This window comes from Serinus canaria, chromosome 3 (assembly GCF_022539315.1).
Source record: "Serinus canaria isolate serCan28SL12 chromosome 3, serCan2020, whole genome shotgun sequence".
Lineage (NCBI taxonomy): Eukaryota > Metazoa > Chordata > Aves > Passeriformes > Fringillidae > Serinus > Serinus canaria.
In genome coordinates, this window is record NC_066316.1 from 98,151,666 (window position 1) to 98,177,783 (window position 26,118).

At 36.9% G+C, this 26,118-nt stretch overlaps 1 protein-coding gene across 1 annotated transcript in view; it reads left to right on the forward strand.

Moving 5' to 3' along the window:
* The window catches only part of TAF1B (TATA-box binding protein associated factor, RNA polymerase I subunit B), a 46,087-nt gene that overhangs the window by 13,757 nt on the left and 6,212 nt on the right, over positions 1-26,118 (forward strand). The window contains exons 8-12 of the mRNA XM_009095134.4: positions 310-409; positions 20,403-20,550; positions 22,590-22,767; positions 23,072-23,118; positions 25,866-25,956. Of these exons, the coding sequence (XP_009093382.2) occupies positions 310-409; positions 20,403-20,550; positions 22,590-22,767; positions 23,072-23,118; positions 25,866-25,956 (564 nt within the window). The remainder of the gene's footprint in view (positions 1-309; positions 410-20,402; positions 20,551-22,589; positions 22,768-23,071; positions 23,119-25,865; positions 25,957-26,118) is intronic.

Genomic DNA, 26,118 nt, shown 5'->3' on the forward strand with positions numbered 1-26,118 from the left:
AAGAAATGCAGTAGTTGAAGAATGTGCAGAGCAAACTCCATGTAAGCTTGTTGATTGTATGCTTACTGCCATAACGTTATCATCTGTCAGTCACATCTGAGCTTGAACTTAAAAGCCTGTTAAATGATTGAACAGGTTTTTGTTCTGTGGAGATTTCCAGTGTGTAACTTCAGGCTGAATTGCTTAGGTAGCATAAGAGTGATGTTATTTCAAATCAGAAGTTGATTTGTATATTAATTTTATAATAAACATATGAATTTGTTATCTTACATATTATTTTGATTTTTGTCTTTATTTTTTTTAATGCAGGTTTGTTATTGAAGGGCATATTCCATATATGAATGTTTTCCAGCATTTTCCGGAGAAAATGAAGTTATGTGGACTTGATCTTAAGATCTTCTGTGTAGAGGTAATTTTTTTCTTAAAGGAAAAGTTAAAAAAACCCCAACCAAAACCTAGTTATTTAGTGGTATTTTAATTATTTTGGTCTATGTACTAAAAAATTGATTAAATCTATTGTTATGTAATACAGTTCATATTTCACAGTATTGGAGCCTGGCAGAAACTAGTGCACTCTGTGACTTGGAGTGATTTAATCTTTAACCACTCTTATTAAACTGATTAAACTTAAGTTAGAATGAAATCAATAGGTACTTGTGGAGAAAAGGGTGTTCAGAACTGCTCTCAAAACACTCAGAAATAGGGTTTAGCTTCAAGTGTAAGGGCACTATATTATCCCTTTTGGTGCTTATTTGAAATATCTCCTGAATTTTTTTGTAATTCCTATTCTTTTAATAAAATATGGTTTAGATGCTATCCCTTGTTCTGTTCCTTGCTGTACTGATTGAAATATATCAAACCTAAAATCTACATAAAGGGATACAGCTTTTCTAGAAACTGAATAGTAATGGACAGTCTTGAGTGAAATTTAATTTCCCTTATTTAAGATTCTTATGTATTATGGTAACAGTTGCCCAATGACGTATCTGTTGCAGATAAAAATTTATTACAGATTTTTGAAGTGTGCAGATCAACTCTTAGCTTTTTAAGAGCAGAAAGCAGCAATTCTGCCAAACCCTCACTGATAATGTTGCAAGTAACAGTAACATTCTCCAATATGTAGCTTATATTCAGCGAGTCATGAGTTGTTCAGGAGTTGTGCCTTCAGAAGTTTTAGCATTTTTGGTTTTGTGTTGCTGCTTTCCTGTCTGGATAAATGAAAATTATGACCTCACCTTCTAAAAATCAGGAGATAAATTTAATATAAAAGCATTTGATTTCTTTGTCTTAGAAATTTCCTTAACTGAAAATATGTTAGGTTGAAATATGAGTATAAACTTGGTTTTAAGTCTTTGTCCTTCTTTGGCTCCATCTTCTGCATGAATTTTTGTTTTGTGAATTGCGACTGTAAAGCTTGTACCATACCTGAAAGTTGGAGAACTGGTTTACCGAGAGGAGATGAGTTTCCTTTGGAGGATCCTACTGTTTCCTTTTAGGATAGGGCTGCTCCCTTCACTTCCAAAGCATAAGTAGATATGCACACTAACTAGGTAATCTCTTAACTGTGTTTTCACTAAGATATATAGGTACACTTCTGTAAGATTACTGTACCGTTTGTTTTCCAGCCACTCCATTATTATTGTGGCTTCCTCTTTTTAGAAATATCTGCTCCTTACTCTAACTTCAATGTTACTTTAGTAAGGCATACCCAGTTGTATTTAGTTTTAATGGTTTTTTACTACATGAGGCTGATAATTGCAATCCTTACTAGCTCTTTCCTACATCTCATATATCTCACTGCAGCACTGAGATTACCAATGTCTTACTATGTCTAGTTTTGGCATCTGAGTTCTGAGAAATTTGAGAGATGAGGGTATTGTCCTGGAGCAGGAAATGAGATTGTGTAATACTCCATTCTGAAAATTTAGCTTACATTCTTTTCTGCTTTGCTCTGTATTGAATATTTTGTAGACAATTATCTTAAAAACCTTTATGGCTGTTATATTTTTATGGCTGTTATTATCTTAAAAACCTATGGCTGTTATAACCAGGTGTGTAAGTTGCTCTAATGCCATTATTTGTTGTACTTCAAGTCTGGTGAATATAAGCTGCAGACACATTCCAAAATATTGATAACTGACAGGACTATTCCATATGTCTCCTTTTTAATTTTGAACAGATTTTTAGTGCATTTAGTTGTGTCCTATGCATCCCAAATCTGAATCAAGAAGTAATTTTGTTACTGTCACTTGAAGGATTTGAAATAATACTAAGTATCGCTTTATCAGTTAAGTGCAGATGAAGCCTAACTTGATGAGGCTCATCTTGTATATAAATATTTTCAGTGGCTTAAAGACTTTTTTTAGTAACAGTTTCCCACATACCCAAAATATGCTGAACTTGTACAAGGTTGAAGTTGTTACAGGTGTTAGGAAAGTAAATGCAACATTATTATTAAGTGAGTCATCTACTTTCTGTATAGTGGCATGTGTATGTGTACATGCACAAAGGGTTTTTTATGACTTGCCACTTAGTAGTAGTTTCCCATATGCAAGGAATGGGACTATTTTCAGGCTTCCCATCTGTGATAAATTTCTGTGTTGTGTGGTTCAGGAATGGAGTCTGTATCACTGACAGTTTTTCCTTGTGTTGCACACTATTTAGCAATTAGAGGTGATTGCAGTGTCTGCTGTACAAGGAGAGGCTGAGAGCTGGGGCTTTGTCACTGAGGAGGGACGGCTGGGGGCAGTGTCAGTAATGTGTGTAAATGTCTGTCGGGGAGGAGTGAGGATGGCATTGGGCTTTGTTTTGGTGGTGTGCAGTGGAAGGACAGCACTCAACTGAAATACAGGGCACAAATTGAAAAACAGGAAATTCCGTTTGAATATTAAACTTTTTCACTGTGTAAGGGTGATTGAGTGCTGCAACAGCCAACCCTGGACCACTGTGGAGTCCCTATCTTCAGAGGTACACGAAACCTGATGGTGCACAGTCCTGAACAGCTTGCTGTAGTTGATCCTGCTTCAGCAGAGGTGTTGGACTCCATGTATCGTCTCCAGAGGTCCCGTCTGACCTCAAGTATGCCTTGTATTCTGTTTCATCTTTTCAGTGTAGGTGGCAGATAGGCCCTTCTTCTTTTGGTAGTGGAACAGCTAACAAGAAGGGCATAATTCTTCATTCTGCTAAAACTTTATTTAAAATACCTGCCACAAAGGTATGGTTGTATCTGAACACTTCTGTCCAGAGGTCTGGGAGCTCTGGGCATGACTGTCCCATAAGGAGAATAGGAGCCTCCAGCTCTCTGTGTGATATTTAATCATGATGTGTAACTGTTAGACAGGTGTCAAGGGCTAGCTGAAGATAAGTACTACTAAAAAGTGTTTTCTGAAGGATAAAAGTACTTTATAGAAGATATTTAAGAAAAATTTGTTGTTTATCTTCCATTGTATTATCAAGATATGTATTTATCTTTCCATTACTCCAAGTCAGTTTGCTAAGCTTTCACTTCATTAGTCATCTAATTTATCCCTTCCTCTATTAAGTCATGTGTATATTAGAAATTAACCCTTGGAAAATAGGTTTTACCTAAAGGTACAATGGGAGGGTTAACAGGGCAAACAGCAGCAGCAGCAAGATGCTCCTGTTTTGTTCAGAAGTTTTAACTTCCCAGTACAAGGAAGGAAAAGCAAAATTTCCTTTTTCTAAAACAAGAATTCTTATTCCATTTGATTAAAATCTGTTTCTATGTATGAAGGAAGAATAAGATATAAAAGTTTTTGTACAGAAGGTCAAGGGGTTTTTTCTTGTATTTGCAAATTGTTTAACTACAGTAAATCTCTGCTCATCCTAAGGCTTGTGCCAGAAGCCAAGACATCTTTGATAAGTGTAGTCATCTTTTCTCCTTTAGGTGGAAGTCACCTTTGTTCCCTTTTTAATGCCCATAGGGATAGCTAGGATTTTAGGATATCTATTTCTTTTAAAACCCTTAGTGTAGGAGTTAAAATGTATTTGTAAATTATTAGTAGTGTATATAAAATTCACTGGATAATTTGTTTTCAGCTTGTATTATTTTATTGATATAATCTGTCCTCCAGCTGCACACAAATTCCCTCTTTTATTTCTGCATGAAGTAGGGATACATCTTTAAGATACACATCCTCCACTTTGCTTTTAGGGATTTATCTTGATCTGTATACAAAATTGATTAAACCATCCCTTTTGCCTTGAACTGTCAACAACTTGTCTTTGCCATAGGTCTGTCTTACCTGCATTTCTGACTTGGGACTGTATACCAAATTATCTTTCAAGTATTATTTTCTGGGGCTTAACAGCTGGTTGTGCTTTGCTGCCTCAAATTTCTCTTTAGCTTTAATTACTTTTATAAAATGCACTATTTTAGTGTGTATTTTACCTTTAATGCATTGTAAGTGAATTTTTTTTAATGTCCAAAAGTATTGCTTCGTTTTGATTCTCACATTCTTCATGCATACACAAATTTAAGTATATGTGTATATATAGGTAAGCAGGTCACTCCCATGGATGTTGGGCAACATGATTTACTAAAGTACTGAAGATAACAACCACGCCACTTTGCAGTGTGTGCTCTGTGCAGCAGGATAGGTGTAGTCTCATAAGCATCTTTCAGATCCTCTTGTGCTAAAGAGCTTTGGAAATTATTGTCTCTGGATGCACAAGTGTCTGGACTTGGCAAGGAGCATGATGTATGACCTCAGAGAAGTTCCCTTCTCTCAATCTCTTCTCCAAATTTAAAAGAAAACTTTAGGAAGAACTGAGTTAAGAATCTTTTTTTTTTTTTTTCCCCTGGAATGGGGGGGCTGGAGAAGGTTGAGCTTGGTGGGTTAGTTGAATTCTGTCAGACCTGTCTACCACCTTGTCCCTGAAGACAAAAGGAATGGGCATGGGCATTTCCTGAATTATCCTTGCTACTTCTTCCACCCTGGGGTGTGGTCATGGAATGGCTTCTCTCTAAGCCTTTCTCCATTCCCCCTTCCCTTTCTCTTAGGTGGAAGTAGCTGCACAATTCTAAATCCACATGTTTTACAAGGACACTGAATGTTTTAGTGTTGACAGTGTTGTTGAAACACCTTGCTGCCTAGGAATCCGTATCTTAAAAATACTTCCTTTTTTGTTCTGCAATTCAATTCCATCCTCTCCTTTTTCATGGTTTTTTTTGTTTGTTTGTTTTTCATAATCCAGAGTATTGCTGGATGTACAAGGAATATAACAAGGAATGTGCTTATTTAAAAAAATTTGACCTTGCCAGCATGATAAAATTATCATCTATACTACTTTTTGATTGTCTTAGTATAGCTTTTTTTTTTGTTTCTTTTCACACATGCAACTTCCAGCTTAGATTAACAGAAGCACTGTTTAGTTTGAATTCTGCTCTAATTTGCCTATTTCCATCCCTGGATGTCTTGATTCTTAAATGACTCCAGTGTTACTCCTCAGAATTTTCCGTGATACAGAAACACTTTCCAAACTTCTAGCTGAGAATGATGTTAGCATTCTTCCTTACCTTTGCCTCTGGAAAATTCTTGAATTCATCCTGGTAAAGCAGCAGAAATATAGTCTGCTAGTCATAAATCACTGTTGTGCACTGTGGATGCAGTGCACAACAGTGGGACAGAGAGAGAGAAACGGCAAGCATTTCTCACAGCCGCTTGTGAGAAGTTTTAGGGAGCTGAAAAGATAGGATAACTTGTTGACTGTAAACAATTTGTAGGTGCTGTTTTTCTACTTTATTTTTCTGTTCCTCTCAAGGACAGTGCATGAGAAAGATGTTTCTGTTAGTTAGCCAATAGAATAGAATCTATCCTACCACTCTATAAAAACCGCGCGGTTCTTTTGAATAAAGCCTTCTTTGCCTTTGCTACGATCCTGCCTCTCGCCTGCTCCTGCCCCGACCTCGGCACAAGAGTGACAGTGGATAAGAGAGATGAATCGTGAAACTCAAAATCACATGTCGTGATTTTTTCCCTTTTATCCCACCTAACTGGAAAGCTTGTTGTTCTTACCTTCTTGCTGATACCTTGTTTCTTTCAGGTTTAATGGCTTAGCATTCTACATTAAAATTATGTTTCTTTCTGTGTTGGATTAGGCCAGTAGCTCTGGGCAGTTCAGTTGTGTTCAGTTAAGTAAGGACTTTTAATAATGCTCCATTAGGAACTGATGTTGGCTTGGATGGAAAATGGAACAGTTTGAAAACAAATGTTTGCTGCTCTATAATTCATCCAAGGCTTTGCTTTCCCTAAAGGTGTCCTGTGATAGGTGTTGAAGTAGATGCTATATTGTATTTATAAAGTAGACTGGAAGTCTTCAGCTCTTTTGAGAACATGCCAGTTGAGCATGAAGTGTTTTGTTCTGTATGATGCTTTGGCTTTATTTTATTTGTATTGGAGGAGAACATATCTTGCTCTTATGCAGTTACACACCCACCCTCCCTAGCTTGGATTAGTAAATTTCTTTCTCTTTTATTTAGGAGTGAAAGGTTTCTCTGAAGAATTTGAGAGATGATCATTCTTCTCTATTCTGCCTGGAAACTTTCCAACTCTTTTGTTTCTTCTTTTACAGTATTCTATAGTTTGTATTTTCTTTTTGTTCTTTTCTTCCATTTTTTAAAATGTTGCTTGGTTTTATTCTTGGCAGCACTTTGGTATCCATGTTTCTCTAGCGCTAATCCTTCTGTCACCCATTTTTCTGTGTCAGCTTCAATCTCACTTCTGCTGATGATATGAGAGATCTGATTTCTGAGATGAATTTGCCAAGTTGTTCCTATGCAAGCAAATCAAGCATGCTTCTGTTTTGCAGCTTTGTTCGTCATCATGCTCTTTCCTGCAGAGCAGCTCTTGAGTTTTGATTAAAGTATGAGCTACATTCTTCCAGTGAGACTTAGTGGTAATTTTGATTTGGTTACCCTTTAACTTTACTGTGAAAAAGGAAAAAGGTTTTTCAGATCAGCTTCTTATGGGTGCTGGAGCTTCAGTCCACACTCTCCTTTCCTCTCCTGACCTTACAAAGGTTGCTTGACTGGCAAGATATTTTTAGCTTCTGTTTTTCCCATTGCCATAGTATTAATTTGTTCAGGATCCATGCCAAGCTAATCATTCTACAGTTCCTGAATCTCCCCCTTTTACATTTTTTTAAATACTGCATATTAAAGTGGAGAACCCTTTGATGTTTAGAATTTCTTTAGATTATTTAAAAAACATTTGTTTTTCAGAGAACTCCTTAGTTATTTCCTTGAAGCTTCTTGTGTGTAAATTATCTGGGCCTCTCCTTTGTAAAATCTTCCATTTTATCAGATAGTGGTTTACTTTTTTGCAGACATAATTTTTCTCTTCCTTACGAGTGATTTTAATGCAATGGATTCCTATTCTTTTTCTAGTTATAGCACAGTCTTGCTTTTCTTCCTATTTCATGACTTACCTATTTACCTGTGGCATTGAAATTCAAGATTTTTGGGTTGTTTAGGTTTTAAGTTTCCCTGCTATTTACAACTTAGCCATCTTTACCTTGTATTTCATTGCAGAATATCTCTAGTTTCTTGTCCCTTTTTTCATCTAGGAGATTGTCTCTGAGCACTGCAGTCAAATGCCTCCCCATGCTTCAAAAGGGGGATTTCTTTGGTGGTTTTCCCTTTATCCAATTATCCCACAATAAAAAGATGATTATGGCAGATCTGTCTGGGAGTGTAGTGACCAACCAGGACTGTATTTGGAAAGGTCTACTTGTGAACAAGTTTTGAACTCAGGAGTTGTATCCTTGTGCAGTACTACCCAGAGTGGGACTTGTCTTCCACATTATAAATGACATGTAATGTTAATAATTTATGTTATATTATGATTATATGTTCCAGAGTTTTACTATTGCAGATGAGTTAGAGATATGGAACCTCACATTTGTATCCTTTCTCTCATCCTCTTCATCACAGGCAATATTACAATCAGAATATGGTTGTTAATACTTGTACCATATAAACACTTTGTGCCTTATGACCGTCCAACAACTCAGTAGCTCAGTAAAACTGCTTTGAATTACATGGGGATGTGCCACAAAAATGTGTGTGAATCAATTCTGCTTTGTTCAAGCATAGTAAAAGCCATTTTGTTTTGTAAATTTAGCTGAAAAGTTTAAGTAATTTAAGACGCCTCCTGATTTTGATTTCCCTGTGAATGTTGGGGGCAGAAGAACTGTCAGGTAGCCTGGAGGAAAACATAAAAATGGAGGGTTTCTCATGGATTAAAGAAAGACAGTTGCTCTGTGATTTGACCTGCCATATACAGCCAAAAGCAGGAATTGGTTAGTCCTTAGCTTTCGAGCATAATGGCTCTATTTTAGAAGGAATTTGGCATTCAATCCCCAGTAATTTGTAATAATCTCTACAGCTTGTCACAAAGTGTGACGGGGTTCTTGTAAAAATACGCTGCTAGGATTGGTTGAATAATTTATCTATCTTCTGACCAGAAGTAGCATCGGTATTATGGGTTTATTGAAAATTAATTCTTTGAATTTACAGTACCTAATAACACAAGGAAACTATCACTCCTGTATCTAAGTGTATTGCTTGGCTTATTCACACTGGAAACACTTGTTTGCATTTTGGTTTAGGTACCTTGAGCTGCTTTTGTTTTGTTTCCTGCCGTCAGAAGCATATCACAGATATTTTACTGTGTTTGAAGTGTATAAACTTAGATAGGATCTTCCTGGGAAGCTTTGAAAAGTAGATTCTCTCTCACTGAGAGTATTTTCATTAGGTGACATAAATGTAGATAGCAAGGAAGGATGTAGATTAGCAGAAGGACTGTTATTAGAGTGATGATACTTCTCTCTTCTTGCCTACACTCAGCTCTTCTGGAGGTCTGTGCAAGTTTGCAAAGCTTGAAAACAAAGCCTAAGGACTTTTTCATCATTCTTTTCAAACTGAAAGAATTATTAATCTTCTCAGATAATAAAAGATCACTGGTCATCCTCATTGCACCACAGGGAAGAACGAGTTCTGTCCTTGAACCATGAAGTGCTCAGGGAAAAGCAGAGAGGATGGTGTTGCTTAGGAATGTCTGTAGAGTGCTCTGCTCATAGGTCTGGCATAAATTCATATGAAACTGTAATATTGGCCACTGAAGATCCTTGGAAATCTCACTATGACTGTTTTTAGCATCATTAAAAATACAGGTACTTGTCTTGCTCTTCAGGCCGATGTGTTTTCTCCTGTAATTCCTTGATTTGTACCCTAAATTGGATGGCATGTGGCTGAGTGCTTTCATACAGCAAATGATAGTTCATTCTTTGTGAATGTTTTATATCAAAGATGCTATTTATGGTACTGTAATTTCATCAGCTTAAAAGCAAAGGATTAGAATTTGCTTCATTACAGAGTTTGAGTATGTGAATAGAAGTTCATAAACTTGAGAGTATTTCTTAAGTGCTGGTGTTTCTTTAGTTATGGGTGTGGATTTAGTCTCCTAATTATAGTACTCTTCTAGGAGGAACAGGTGAAGTGAATCACTGCTCTAAGGCTTTGTGTTTCTTGTCCCACTGTCTAAGGAATGAAATTCTCTGTATACTTTTGTATTGTGAATATTGTGTGAGGTCATCGTACTGAAATTGTTATTGTGGAAATTATTTCTAATGTTTGGTGACTGTTTTAGTGTTGCTAATTTTATAGATGATAACAATGCTAGGCTAGTGACATGATAAATAATTTTCTAGTCTGAAGATTTTTTTTTAAATAAAATGGTCTGTTGACCATTTTTGATGAATAAACCATGTAGGAAAAAATAAAATGCATATTGCTGATACATGCAAAGATTACTTACACAGGCAGAAGGAATTTTTAAAGAAGAATGATAATTTTGAAAAAAAAATCGAGTTTAAATAAAGGTATACCTGCAAGTTCTTTAGTTTTCATCATTCTGTTAAGTCTTTGTTTTTTTCACTTTTCCTCTCTTTTTTTTCCTTAATAAAATTCTGAATTCTGTGTGAGCAGTTTGGAACAAGTCAAATATTCCCTTTGTTGCATCTACTGAGATATATAATCTTGTAGCTTCATAGTTATGAGAATGCAGATGGAGAAATATTGCTTGAAATTTCTCTGACTTCATTCTTGTCCAACAGCTAACATGAATATCTTTATTCTAGGTGGAAAAAATACTATTAAGTAAAGAAAAATTTGCAGTGTTTGCAGTGTTCTCTGAAAGCTGGTGTTATCAATGCTGCTATGTTCAGGTACCAGCCTTAGTTTAAATACCTGTGTGATTTTAATGATACAGGTTTCTGTAATCCTTTTATGATGCAGTTTTCAAACACCCAGTTGTTTTAGACCAGCTACATTAGAGTTATTTTCTAATAACTCCTGACATCTAATGACAAATGGAGATGAAAATAATTTATGGTAATGTATGAATCTATAATGTACTCTATCTTAAATAGTATACAGAGATTTGATTGAGTGTTTTGCTTTTCTTACCCTTCCTTTTGTTGCAGAAGAACTGAGAGGTACAGAGTCACAACAAGCATTATCAAACAGGGACAGTTTTCTAACAAGAAACAATTAATATTATCTACTTATCTACTTTTCAACCTAAAGAAGAGCTGACTGAGAGGAAGATGTGGTGATAGTTTGTAGAACATGTTCAGGTGGCAGTTGTTCAATGTCTCTTCCAATTCAAGGACTGGGAGGTGTCAGCAGAGGTTGCTGGTTTACAGGTTCAGAATCAAACAGCAGGAGATGTGGCTTCATACATTTTGTGGGTAACTGGTGAAACTCCTTGACTTAAATGATGCTCTTCATGTTAAAAGGGCCAGATGCTGACTGTACAAATGTCATGGAGGAATAGAGATCTGGAACAAAAGAAAAGTGAGATCTCACTGCTGAGTCAGCCACAAATGGACAGATGTTTGGTAGTGTTGTGGCTTGCTTGGTTCTTAAATTCCTCCCTGCACATTTTGCTTGCCCGCTTCTGGGTGCAAGGCTAAATAGATTATTTTGATTGATGTGGTACAGTCATTTTGTTTGTTTGTTTGGTTTTTTTTTTTTTTTTTTTTTTTGGGGGGGGTTTCAGTTAGGCTTTCAGTTTGTGGGTTTTGTGTTCTGGGGAGACTTTTTTAAAGATCGTAAAACTTCATTTTTCATTAACTAATTATCTTAGAACAACTCTTTTAAAGTCACAGTTCAAGCCTTTAAGTTAAGTGAACTAAATATGGTCTGATAAAGTTTCAGTTTTAGAGATCTCAGGGTGTGTTTCTTATTCAGCTTGAAAAATGTTGAGGAATGATTAAATGGTAAAAGTATACAAAATCATTGCATAAAAGGGGTATATCTAGCCTACACCAAATAATTCTAAGCGATAAATATTACACATATTTCTTAAGCAAAACTTTGCTATTTGAAAAATAGCGTGTATTTTTCTAGTGACCTTTTGGTTTGTTTTGATGGAGGAACTATAAAGGAATTGCTTGTTTAATAACTCACAATGTAAAATTCCTTACTGTTGAGTAGTAGTGATGATCCCAATGCCAGGAGGAAGCAGGAACACTTGCAAGAAGCCTGGCCTAGAAAAGTAGCAAGAAGAGAAACATGAAAAGCCATGAATAAATAAATTCTAGGTCATGGGGGAGCTCCTGGGCTGACAGGGACCGCAGCTCAAGGGGTTTTGCACTTTACCCTTATTATTTTTAAACAGTCTTCAGTTCTGTGCAGTCCTCTTTGGGGCCTACAGCAAGTACAGGTCTTGATTTATGAACAGATACAGTTAATACTCTATCTTCTTTTCATTTCTTTGAGTGCTGATTAAAGTTTTACGATTGAGCATATGAAATTTAGGAATTACTGAAGAGAATGTGCATTTAGCTGAGACTCTGTAAGTGCTCTAGGGTGTAGTCATTACAATTTCGTCTCATATTGTTTCTAAACCGAGATAGTGTCTGAGTTCAGCATGCAGGAAGTAGGAAGCTGCTCTGAGTCTTTTCCTTTTCCTCATTTAATATGGAGTTCAAGCCTGCATTAGTACAAGCCACGTGAAACCAACTCAGTTGCAGAATATTTGGTCCTTTCTCCTCCTCTGATGCTGGTCATTCCCCCTGGTCACAAGACTGCTGCTCCTACTGGGCTGGGCTCTCAGGGCTAATGTTGTGCTGCTTTGTCCCAAGGTGGAAAACTGGGACAAAGACACCTGCCTGAGGGACTGGGGTGTGTTTGTGCCACAGTCATGAAGAAACCTGAAGATTTTCTAAATGTTGTAAAATGGTGCCTGTATTTTTTTTTCCACACTAGCTTTTTGAAAGGATTTTGTATCCCTTAACAATCTGCTACTGGCTAAAGCACATGTCTTCAAGTCATTACACAGCTCTTAGGAAACTGCTGACATATGGATTGTCTAACACTCTTAAGTTTTGGTGGATTGCACATATATATTTTACTTTAGGTCTGATTCAGACAGAGTAATTCCTGACTAAATCTGTTCATGAACTCATAAATACAGGTCAAAGTATTTGCTGTTTTCTCCTGGAGAGTTTGGACTGGAATGTTAACAGCTTTCTGCTTCCCTGGAAAGCTTATCCATCAAACTGGCTTTTAGACATGTCCCTCTGCTTGCTGAAGTTTTCCTCTCAAAATATTCCAGGTCTAATATGTAAGAGCCTCTTTTCCTGACTAAAATTTGAATGACCTTAATTGCCATATGATATTTTTATTTTTTTGTTTTCATTGGTAACTGTTTAAAGAATTAAAATTCAGACATTGGTAGTCATTCTTGTTTATTTAAAAAAATCTTTTAAGAGGGATAAAATTTTATGTAAACAAATTCTGCTAATCAGCTATGCTGCACTTACTTTCCCAAACAAGGAGGGATTCCTGCTTTCATCTGCTGGTGTTTTGAGATACCTTGTAATCTTAAGGTTTTTTCAGGGGGGTGTGTATCTATCAGAGGGGCTTTTTCCTCTGCCTAACTCTGTATTTTTTGTGCATTTTAGCAGGTGCATGCAGTACTTGTTCAGGGTAGAAAGTAGTGCGGAATGAAAAGAAGCAAGGGCGAGGCTTTTATTTGAAAGAAAAAAAGCTGAGGAGGAAGTTCACTGCTGAAAGGGTTATTGTAATCAAGTTTATCATGAGAGCTTGCTGTTGTGTAACAGAAACTCTAGCTTGTCCCTACCTGTCTTTAAGCATTACTTAATGAAGAAAGAAAACAAACCTACCAAAGTATTTATGAAATTCAATAAAATTCGCTTCCAAACTCTTAGATTTCAATACATTTTGACAGTTCAGTTCCTTATTGGAATCCTTTGTGTTTTTAGTAAGACTGCATTTTTTAGAAAAGTGATACTTGACAGAGTTTGCTTGTGAGCATGAACAAGGTAATGCTCAAGCACGTCTCTCGTGGTTTAATAATATTGAAACTCATTTATTCAAAAACCACCTTAACCAGGAATCATGTAATGAAAAATATGTCTTCCTCTGAAAGTAGCCCATTAAAAAGCCTGTTAGGCAGCCAAAATTTTTTTTTTTCTTAGTAAAGGAGTACATCTTTAATAGACGTTCAGTTGGCTTTTTTCTTTGTATATAGGTTGCTGTCTCATCCTTAATGCCATCTTGAATTCTTCAGTAAAGACTGCCTGGATCAGTTTAATGCAGTCTAATACCCTAGCAACTATTTTTTTTTTCTCTCAAAAAGGCATAAGTTTTGTTTATTGAGTCATTTTCTAAAATTAATCTTTTTGCTATGTAAAGGCCCTTCTCACTTGCTCTACAGCAATGACCAGAAGTAATTTGGGATTTTAGGATGTAGTAGTTGTTGCAGCTGAAACAGTTATTAAAAGGAGAGAGAAGTGAGAGCCTGCCAGCCTTCCCTTCTGCCCATTTGTGACCTGACAGATAACTTGGGCAACCTGTCTGGGTGAACAAATTGATTTCCTTTTATTCTTCCTTCTGCTTGATAGTAGGCTTGTGAATGAGCAGCTGTACTTGTGTGCTTGGTCTCTTTGTCTTTTCTAATGGAAGAAGTTTCACGAGATGCATATTTCTTTGCAGTTACTTAAATGGATTTATAGCAGTTTCACCTGTCTTTTTCTTGTCATTTGGTTTCCTTTTAATAATTCCAGGCACACCCTCTCACTGTTACATCAGCATCTTTATGTGATTCATGGATATCAGGGTTTGGAGAAATCTATCCACTTATTTAAAGGCTATCCACTCATTTTAAATACTAATTTAGGTGTAAATTTCACAGTTAATACAGTCTGTGTAAAAATGGGTGCACTGAGTCAGACGTGGGGCTCCTGGAGTCTGTTCTCCTGTTTCAGATGTGACTGAGGAACGGAGGCAGGAGCAGGGTGCAGGGGTTCCTCCCTGTCCACTTTCACACTCAACAGCAAATCACAAGCCTAGGGTGTTTCTATACAGCAGTGGCGACAGTGCTGACTGTGCCATGGAATCTCAGGATGGTTTGGGTTGGAAAGGACCTTTAAAGAGTCTCTTCAGGCATTGCCTATGTCTTTTCTGTAGGCATGTATACCTTTCTCTCTGAAAAAGAAGGCTTTCCTGAAAAGACTGCACAGAATCTAACCATGTTACAAAGTTGACTACATTAGTTTTTTTTCCCACTAGGTTAAATGGCAGAAAAAAGTTGCAGTATTTCCTATTTTTTCAAAGTTTGTATTCGTCACAATAGACCATGTAAAAGTACCTTTAATTTGTGTTTGATGGCTATTAGATTCATTTGTGGCTGTTCCAGGTGTGATGGTGGTTGTGCCTGAGGGGTAGATAGAGGTCAGGCAAGGGGGAAAACCAATGTTGTTTTAAAATAAATTGGCAGTATTTGTTGGTGTAGGTTTATATGGGAGGTAGCTAGATTAGTAGCACTGTAAGAATATACAAAAAACATGAAAAAAATAATTTGTGACCATGTTAATGATCTAGTATGTAATGATTGGTCCACAAAGTAATTTAATTCAGTTTTAAATACTAATTTGGTTGTAAATTTTACAGTTAATACAGTTATTGTCTCTACTGTCAAGTCTTTTATGCAATCTGCATGCACTGTGGCTGCTGTCATCCCACATCAGGCTCATGCTGCAGATGACCAGATATATCTGAACCAGTTGAGCAGCAGAAGCAAAGTAAGGTGAGCCAGGTGCCATAGAGAACTTGACTGCTCTGCTCATTATTGGTACCTGATTTTACCTTATGTAAATGTAAAGCCAGCTTAGGTTCCTGAGTATGTGTGTTTCAATCCAGGCAGCATTCAAAGATCTTTATATACACTAGGGTAGCCGTTTGATTTATTATTTTTACAATATATATATTTTATTTTATGGGAATGCCCTGCTTTACACAAGATTTGAAGCAAAGTTCTGGATTTTGTTGCAAAAACCCATTCCTCAACCCTCATAACTTGTTGTTTTCCAAACCTACAAGTTAAATGGCTTTATTAATACTTTCCTCGTAAGTTTAGTACACTCTTTTTCAAACTCAGTCTAAGTTGAATTTGACATCTTAAAAATTATGTTGCCTTGCACATCCAATTCTAATTCCATTTTTTTCATTATCAGCTTTTTGTAAATCTCAGGGAATTAGAAGATTCCCTGAGATTTACAAAAAGCTGATAATGAAAAAAAAGGAGTCAGACTTTATTAGGTTCCAGTATTAAATGGTCATTTAAAAAATCCCTTGGGAAAAGTGTCCACTATGGAATATAAGCACACAAAGTAAGTAGAACTTCAGAGAATGTGCAGGCATGGGGAAAAAAGGATCCCAGGATGGAAAGGCACAGGTAGAAGGATAAGGAAGGGAATTGTGCTGCAAGAAAGTACTGAACATGAAAGAAAGATGGAAGGGAAAAATATGAAATGAAGAATTTAGAATAACTGTATAATTATTTTCAGAAATAATAGAACATTATACCATAAGCTGAGTTGTGAATATTGTGAATATGTAAGTAATGGGGTATTGTCCTGACACGGGTGAAGGAAATGGCTTACGCAGTTATCCAAGAAGAGAGTCAATCAGACCACATTTAAAACAAGAAACTATGGAGCCTGCAAATTGTTCTAGAAAGCCAACGAGTGCATACTGTTTTCTGCTTATTGATCAGCAGTATTCTGATATTGTCCAAACAAGTAGGAGAGGCTGCAATCTTGGCTTACTCAAAACAATTACCTGTAACTTGATCTGATTATCATGCTAATAGTTTGGCTCCTCTGCTCCTGAAAACCAGTTTGTTGTTTTCTAATACAGGTGAAAAATGCCATGTAACTTTGAAAGATAAGACAACTGATTTACATAGTTTAATGTATATTTATCATTATGAAAATCTTGTTATAGACACTTTTTCACTGACTTACACAATGTGTATTTTGTTCTCCTGTGCTCAGGGGGCAGGGGAAAGTACTCTCAAGTAGTACTACTCTTCTATACTGCTTTCTGGAGTGACCTTATTTGTCACATGTGGCAATAAGAGACAAAGATTTTAAAAACAAACCTTAAGAAAAGGTCTTGGCAGCTTCTGTAGCCCATCTGGACAAGTTGCAGACTGTCAGTGTTGTTGATCAGTCTTGAAGGAATCTCAGCTTGCGAAACACCTGAAAAGGCTAGCAGGTGGAATAGCTTTAAAAGGGGTTTTTGTCAGTCTTCCTGGAATTATTAGGTGCCCTTAAGGGTTTGTAACTTGAGTTTTATATGTGGTTTTTATTGTGTTTCCCAGATTCCCAAAACAAGGTGAGAGCTTAGTAACTTGATGTGGTGATAGACAGGGGAGTTGTCCTAATATATAGCACAAAAATACATCTTGAAGTTTTTAATTTATGATTGGATAAGTGAAAGTTATACTTGGAGGGTGTGTGGCATATGATCTAACACTGTCCTCTATTGTCCAAGTACTCCTCCCTTGGGGTTTAATCATGGGTTGCTGGAGGCAGAGTTTTCTAACTGAAGGAGGGAGGCCCTGGCTCTGCGTCTTGCTTTCCTAGTAGATTTGCTGGTTGACTTCCAGGGCAACTTGTTTTATCAGGTTTTTTTGGTTTTGGTTTGTTTTTTTTTTTTCAGAGATACATAGCTGGGTAGAAGATGGTTACTTTTATTAATTTGAAGGCTGCTTGTTTGCTGCATCTTTCCTTTTCTTAATATTGTCTCAACATTTGCTGTGTTGGTTGTGTGGAATTTGGGAGTTCTTTCTCTTTTAAGCCTCCCAGTATGTTTGAAATTTGGCAGAATAAAAGATTTTCTGTGTGAACTCACAGCTCTTTCAGAGCACCCAGTGCTTGGTTACTGCAGAAACCTTTCACTGTCCTTAGCCCTGACCTTTAAGCCCTGTGCTGTGTCCCAGGCAGGTGGGACCTTGTGCTGGATGCAGCTGTGCTTGCAGCTTCCAGTTCCAGAGGTGACTGTGCTGCTGGAAGCAGGGGTTCAGTTCAGCCTCCCCATCCTGGCACAGTGCTGGGACTACTACAGGGAATGTTTTTGAGCTTAGGCTTCAAACCCTGGGAAAAAGCAGCTGATCTGGTTGATCTTTATCTTCTATTAGGATGCACATTCTGAGTGTGTTCAGATCTCTTATGAACACACACCAACAAAGAACAATTTTTGTCTGTTAACACCGTTTTTAAAATAATCCAAGTGGTAGCTCTCAGTCTGAATTTTTATTTGTAGTTTTTATACCACTTGTACCACTTTCCTACCACTTCAGGAAGAGGAAAGCATCGGCTGTCATTGCAAAGCTAAGCATTCTCTAGCCTGTCTGAAAAAGAACCAAATTGCCTTCTGAAAATTGCAAACAAAAGCTTTGAACCAAAAGCCGATATTGGGCCAAGGGAAGAAGGTTTGATTGACCAATACCTAGGATAGGAAAGCTGTCTCCTTGCCCTGCTACAGGGCGAGAAGCTCAGGTAAAAGTGATAAAGGTGTCTATTGCAGTCCTCCAGTTAAGATCTATATTCCTTAAAGTAGCTTGTTGTCAGATTTGAGTTTGGATAGCTCTGATGGTGATAGTTTGATGTTTGAGAACGGGAATGCTTCAAATGACTAAATTCCCAGTGTCTTAATTTATTTTCACCTGTGATATATTATTAAGAAGCTACTAATTCAACTGCTTTTCATTAGGGGAAAGCATATTTCCTTGCTATCTAATTATGAAGAGTATTCATGTAATGTTCTTATTTTAATTATGTGGGACTTTAATTTTTCTCCCAGTACACTCAAGAGAAGTTACATATGATTCAGGTTTTGTTCCAAGATGGGTTTTGTGTTCAATTTAGCACTGCTTTTTAGAAGGAATGGGAAGTACTGTGAGCCTGGTCTTCTGCAGAGCTCTGGTAGTGCAAGTTTTTCTTGTTTCTCAAGATAGTCCTGGAGCAGTCTTAGTCAATTTTAACACTGTTTAGAAACTATAATGAACATGATACAACTTCCTAACTGTTACAAAAAGTTACATGTGTAATAGTAGGTGACAACAGAATTATTCATTTGCCTAAGCATGTGTTCATGCAAGTCTGAACTGCAGTCTGAGGGGAGATCATTTAAAAAAAGACAGTGTAATGTTGGTAATCACTCAAAACAAAACTTGAGCATTGTCTACAGAGCTTATATTAAAATAGATGAAGACAAATTATTGAATAAAACTACATTAGGTCACATCATGTCTTGTTGTAAACACAGTTAGTCTGTTAGTAATCTGAACCAAAAAAAGAGCAGAAGCCTGCATTCACTCTTGTTCAGAAGTTTTGAAGCTGTGCATAAAATGTAAAGCCCTGCTAAGTTTCTTTTAAAGGAAGAAACCATATGTAAAAATTGACTTTATAAAATATAAATACAAGATAAAGTGCTCTGCTGAATTAGAATAATCCCTGGCTAAGGCAGAAAAATCATTGCTTTTTATACATTTAAAATGGTAGAGTAGCCTGGACAACTGAAATTGTTGCTTTTAGAGGTAAATTCACGTAATCATTTTAACTACAGAAAATTAAGAATATTTAATGAAACAACTCAGCTATTGTGAAATAGGGGTCAAACCTTAGATCCATACTTACGCAAACTTCGGGTCCTGCTGAGTTCATTATGAATAAACATGTCAAAATCCTTCTGTAATTTATATTCTCCTATAGCAGCAAACCTCAGTACAAATTGTGAGAACTTTCTCATGCAGCCAGTAGTTTCAAAAAGAGAATTTCAGATTTGTAGTCACTAATAAACATGCAAATATGTATTTTTTTTTAACTAAATGACATGAAAGATTCTGTGGAAACGTTCTAGAGAATGTGGGCCTGGTGCTGAACAGGAATATGATCACAAAGACCAAGGAGAAGGCTAAAGTGGTGACTGGGTTTTTTTGCCTCAGTTTTTAAGAAGCAGTTTAGGGAATACATGAATAAAGTGGACATATGAAAGTTCATGGGCAACGAGGAGATGCTGCACAAGTGTAGAGGCAGCTGGCTGGTGTCACTGCAAAGTCACTGTCACTAAGATTTGAGCAGTTCTGGTGACTGCACAAGTCCTCAAGGGAGGCAGGGCATCCTTCCTCTCTACTTGCATCAGGAGTGCTGGATGCTGCTCTGGGCTACCCAGTAGGAGGGAGACATGATTGCAGTGCAGTGAGTCCAGTAAAGGGCCGTGGAGATGGGGGAGTGGGGCCTGACAAATGAGGGGAGCTGAGAGCACTGTGACTGTTCATCCTGGAGCTGGAGGATATTCAGGGCAGGTATGATGTGGTACCTGCAGGAGGCTGCAAAGGAGGAAAACCAGATCCACCTTAGTGGTATCCAGTGACTGGATGAGAAAAAATGGGCACAAATTGAAATACAAGAAATTCCATTTAAGCATAAGGGAAAAGAAAATCTCTTTTCCTTTGAACACTGGAGTTGGTGAAACACTGGAGGAGATTTCCCACAACCCTTGGAAGCTGCCATCTGTGGAGATGTTCTGTATCTGACTAGATGTGGTCCTGGGCAGCCTGATTGAGCTGTCCCAAGCAGGGCCTTGGACCCAGTGGTCTCAAGCAGTCCTTGCCAGCCTCCAACTTCTGTGCTTCTCTGACCTCTTAGCTATTTAGACAGTTCACCCTCAATTGCATCTCTATTGTTTTTTTCCCAAAGCTCTCAGTTATGGAGCATCTGGATGCATAATGAGCGTTTCACAAGAAAGGTGGTGAGGTGGTAGGAGATCTGAGGCAACTTTCTGTTCCTTATGTATATCATGGGATTTAAAGCTAGCAGTTTCTCTTTGCAGTACTACAATCTGGCTCCATTCTTGCTCGTGTGTTTAGTCATGGTGTGCTAAAAGAATCTGTATGGATAATCCTGTATTAAACAATTCAGAATTTAACATCAGTAATTTTTATTAGTTAACAAATATGGTAATAGAGCAAAAGTATAACCCCACTAATCCTATCTTTCAGTCGTGGCCTGTATATGAAGAAGTATTCAACAAAATGCATGAACTTGCAGCATTTTTAGACCTGCCTCGTTTTCCAGATATTACAGAAAGCTGCTTTCTTCATCCAGACATGCTGTGCATGAAGTACTTGATGGAAGCTAATTTACCTGGTAAATATTTTCCCTAGCCTGAACTGATAAAATTTTTCTGTGGTTTATTAAACTCTAGCAAAAAGGCTTAAATTACTACTTCAAAGTGCTTGCTCTTTTCCTTCTAATTTATTCCCATTTCAGTTTGAACTGAAAGATATTCTTTCTATAGAAAGCACCTTCCTCAAACATCTAGAGTATGTGTTATGGGCCCAGATATGCAGGGGCACTCTGATGTTGGCTCTGTAAGGCTGTGGAGTGGATCCTTCATTTTAAATCTTTCAGTATCCATGTGAACTAAGAGGCAGCTGTTGAATTCATGTGATATATTAACTTTAGCTAAATGATTCATCTAGTTGAGACCTGATTGCTTAGCTCTGAAATTCTCATATGTAGTAATGGCTGTATATTCTTGAACAAAAAATATATTTTGTGTATTTATGATATTGTATATTACTATTTATTTTAATATTAATTGATGATGTGTGACAGATCAGATTCTGTCTCACTTGATTTATATTTTAGTTCTGAAATCATATAAGTATTGACTTTTTTTGTCTATGCTAAAATGAAGTCTTGAATATTGACTTGTCAAAGAAAGACCAGTATGTCCTAGTATGTGAACTCTCTATTAGGTTACCATATTTTCTGTCAAATACCATTGTGACTGAAGATGAATTACACAGACAAGTGGCCTGTAAATTTTTTTTCTCAAAACATTCCAACAGTTCATAGTAGGGGAGGGAATCGTTCTGTTATTTTGCAATTAGTTACAATGAATAAAAGTGTTTGGTTTTTCTTTTTAGTGACAATTGAATGAAGAGAAGATAACCAACAGATTTAGGGCTAAAATTCTGGAGTGGGAATTCTCATTTTTGTATTTTTATGCCAGTGTGGTGATCCCATAAGAGTATTACATTATTTTACAGATTGTGAAGTATCAATTGAATCAAAAAAAGGCTGCAAATTTGTCATTTTCAGATCTTTTATAGAGAAATGCAAAGCTAAGTACTGTTTAAAAATTACTGCAGAAGAGGAATATACTGTCCTTTTCCATGCAACTTAGATTTTTATCATGTATAAGCAGTTTTAAAAATTGAAAAGGGCTGCTGCTGTTGTCCAACAACTCCTAAAAAAAGGCAATGAATTGAGAGTGTTAAAGGACACTAAATACCAACTAAGAGGCTGTTTTATATATCTGAAACTAAACTAAATATGCTTCTAGTATTTATAAAAAATTTCATTTCCACTTTTTTTCTAACTTTTACTGTTATGTGTGAGAGGATTAAAAACGAGTTCTTACTGAACTCTTTGTAAGCAGCAAGAGGGTATAAGTACAGCTGGATTAAGGTTGTACTTAGTCATACATTGCTAACCTTTGTGGAATCTGATGGTGATGTAATCAACTCCTGTATTTCTTGCTGAACAGGAAAGGTGAGAAATTTGGGGGATTTGTATCTGTGAAAAATAAGCAGAGTAATAAGAGCCTGTATAGATAGGCTGCTGTGTACCTTGTGGAGCTGCAGCTGGATCTCCCTGGCACAGCTTCTGCTGGGGGAGCAGCAGTGCTGCCCTGTCACCACCAAGCTGTCCTCCATGCCCAACCAGCTGCTTTACAGCCAGCCCTGCTCCCCCTCTGTGCAGGGCTGATTCCTGCCATGGGTGTTCAGTCAACATGCAGGAAAAAAGTTTGTGACAAGTTTTTGCCTTTGGGAATTTTTTTTGAAAATATATTTATGTGGATTTGCAATAGGCTTTCCTGCAAGAATATTGAGGATGATCTCACTACATTATTCAAGTAACATCAAAGCACTATTAAATAGGTGACTTTTTTATTCTCCATATGGATATATAAGTCATAAGTGTTTTCCATGTAAGCACAGTGAAGGTTGCCTAGTATTTTTAAAAGTATGCAAAAATACTCCTCAGCCCGAAAAATACGGCTGTCAGATGGTCCTAAAAGACCTAAGCAGTGCTTTCCTCAAATGGCCAACATATATGCACTATAAACATATTTCTAGCTTGTCTTAACATTTTATATTTTTATTTATGTTAATCAGATGAATTGCATAATTGGACTTGTCGAGTGGTGAAAAAGATTGGTATTGGAGAAGTGGATTTCCTGACTCTAATGCCTGGAAATAAGTCAACAAGAAAAGTGAAATATGATGTTCTTGCTGCAGCAGTTATTATAGTTGTGCTCAAATTACTGTTTTTATTAGATGATCACTATGAATGGTAAGTGTACAGACAAATCTGTAGCAACCTTCCAATTTCAAACAGTGCAAATGCTTGTCTCTGATTGTTCTTTCTTTAGAGTTAAATGTACACTGCTGGAATTTCACTTAAATTCAGTAGCTTAAACAATACGCTTGAAGGCATTTTAGACATAAAATATTAGTTACTTTTAAAATTCGTTGGGTTTTATCTGATACTTGGAATAAAATTAGGATATCATTTTTGTCCATTGTATTTGAATTTTATGTGAAAAGGACAGTATTTGGATCTACAAAACAGCCTGATTTTTAAAATTTTTTTACAGGTTACTTTCAGAGTTTGCTGAAGAAAGAAATAGAAATAACACAGAAGGTATATAAATATTATAGTAGAAGCAGTGTTATGATTTTGTAAATGAAACAGTTTTGCAGTCAGGGTTAGAAAGACTTATTGATCATGAAAATGTGTTTTTGTCACTCATTAAGGGCAAATTTTATTTGGAGAAAACAGTAGATCCTGTTCATGTGAAATGGCGTCAGTGTACCTGCACATTTGGGATGGGGGACATTGGTACACATTTTGTTGGGTGCCTCTCTACTTCTGCTTGTGCATGTTTGCCTCTTGGTTTAGAGTTTTATGTGTGGTAGGTGGAGATGAATGGATGTGCTGTGAAAAGGGAGCACACTTTGATCGTAAATAGCAGATACTTACTAGGGGCATCAAACCACATTTATGATAAAATCCAAACTTGTTTAGTCTTGTTAAATAAAATGTCTTAGTGTGTAACATATTTCAGATGTAATCTAGTTTCTTAGTCCAAGTAATCCTGAGAGAGTGTGGAAAAGCTAGCAGCAATTAAGATGGAGAAGATAATGGTGTGAACATGGTTCTTTGAGGGCAGAAAGACCAAATCAAAGATTAGAAATCTTCAGGAAGATGTTCCATGGCCCAATCCAAATCACAGTTGAAGATAAGATCCAAGATGTGTTGCAGTGATTTATCTGTAAGGCCTTTTATCCAGTTTGGGGTCATTTTGACCCTTCTGATGCTTTATTTCAAATTTAGGTCCGTAATAAAATTATGATGTAAGTCATGTGTGAGCTCAATTACTGCTGTAACTGGAGACAGTAATCCCTCTTAACTAAAACTGGTAATTTTCACATTCAGGTGAAAATTCACATTCAGGATACACAAACTTATGGTAGATTTTTTATTTTCCTTTTTACTTCCCTTGAAAACTTGAAGTACATGATAGTGACAGGAGTGGGGAGTTGTGCAACTACTTTACAAGCTGAGGCTCATTAATATCTTAATGGGGTTTCTCCCTTATTAACAAGTCTCATTGCCCTTGGGAATTAACAGCTTATTCTTTGCCCACTTTTTTACTTTAAAATCTGCTGGTGCAAATGATCCATGTGCTGTGTTTTGTTGTCCCTGTGCTTGAGATGTCAGGATGATGGTGAGCAGCTGCACAGAGGAGCTGATGTGAGAATTTCTGTTAGACTGATCAGTGCCAGAGCTCAAAACTGCCTCTGGCATTTTCCCAAAGTTAGAGTGCTTAAATGAATAATAGTTAATACTGAGTTTTAAAGATTCAATTTATGTTGACTCCATTCTCAATGTAACTATCCATTCTCTAGTCATTATTTTTTAAATTAGTATTTCATCTCCTACATTTCTTCAAATCACCCTGGAAGCAGTACAATAGATATAGCTACCTGCTGTGTGTGTTCTGTGAGCTGCACACATCCACAATATGGGTTTTGTTCAAATAAAAGGTGATTGAGATGTATATAGATTTATATGTATGTGTGTATCAGAGCTTTATATTTTCCAGTCAGCTCAGCTACATGAATGTCAGACCAGCAGTACTGGCCAGGTAAAAGTTATTACAGTGTAGCACCATGTCTCTGACAATGGGTTTGCATGTGACAGATTTTAATAATTCATATAAAGTTTAACACCAATTTCTGCCACCTCCCACACTGCTCTCCCAGCAATTTAGGAGTATTTACTTAAACCTCAGGATTTAAAGAGCTGATAAAAGAAGTTGTATCCAGACCTTTGAATTTCAAGGACTGCTGAGGGGTCTTTGTTCCTTTCATGTGTCTCTTGCTTTTTGAGACCATCTATGATTTTAGAACCTAGACATTCTGAGGCAGGATAATACAAACAGCAGAAATGCAAATAATACAAAAGGTACATAAGTTAGATTGTAAGAACAGTGTATTCACCTTCAGGAGAGTTTGAACAGCTGGCTGGCAAAGCTGAGCATGACGCAAGCATCGCATGCAGTGCAGCTCGGGCCATGGGGAAATGCAAAGTCTGCTTAATTCACAATGCAGATATTCCACCCACGGAGATAAGAGTTGATTATTTTTAAATATATAAGTCTACACCATATTTCTGTTTGTTATTCTTATCCTTACTGCACCCAGTTGGTCTGCTTCAGTTTTGTGCCTCTTTGGAGGATCAGTGATAAACATGCTGCTAAATGTCCTATGTCTTCATGTTTTTGCATGTGCTGGTAAATACTTGTTCACATGTCATCAAGTGAAATTCCTGTGCTCCAAACCAGGCTGTGAGAGGCTGCTATGAAGTGTAGACCTTTGTCTAGTTTATCTTTTCAATCCTGTAAGATTTCATAGGTAGTGGGATAGACAGTGGGGAGCTGATGAAACTATGTGAAATTTTGCATCTGATCATCTTCAGGTTTTATTGGTTTAACTTAAGCTTGATGCATAGTTTCATTAATCCCTTGAATTCAACTTTGTAACAGTTGAAGGCCACTCCACACAGTGGAGAACTAGTTGATTTGGTAGAGAGGAGGTAGTTTTTAGGCCTACCTTTCCAGAAAAGAGGGAAAAGGTTTGACTTATGCTAAATCAATGAAACCTAAGATACAGGGCTTCTTTGCACTTCCTGTGGCATGCTATTCTTTCACTCCATTTCTGCATTTCTCTTTCATCCAGAATTATTAGATGAAGTATGTTTTCCTTAAGCACATAGTATTTGGGGTAGTTTGTATACAGAGCAAGATGCAGAGTCTAACTGCTTGGAGAGCTTCTCTGTCATTTCTTTCATTTCTTCCCAAACTAAAGTGTCTATGTTTTATTTAGGGGACCGATATTTTGAGTTCAAGAAGTGGTATGAGGTCGTAAAACGTTCCTTGGATGTGAAGCAAAAGAAACTGGATGAAGAAAAAGCCAAGTAAGAGGTTTTTAAGTACTTCTTTTTTAAGGTAGACAGTTCTGCATGAACTCCTGATCCCTACAGAAATAAAAAAATTAGAATTTTGTTCCACATATCCATTCACCAAGCTTGAGTGAATAGAATGACTAAATCACTGTTTTAATTTTCTATTTATACTCA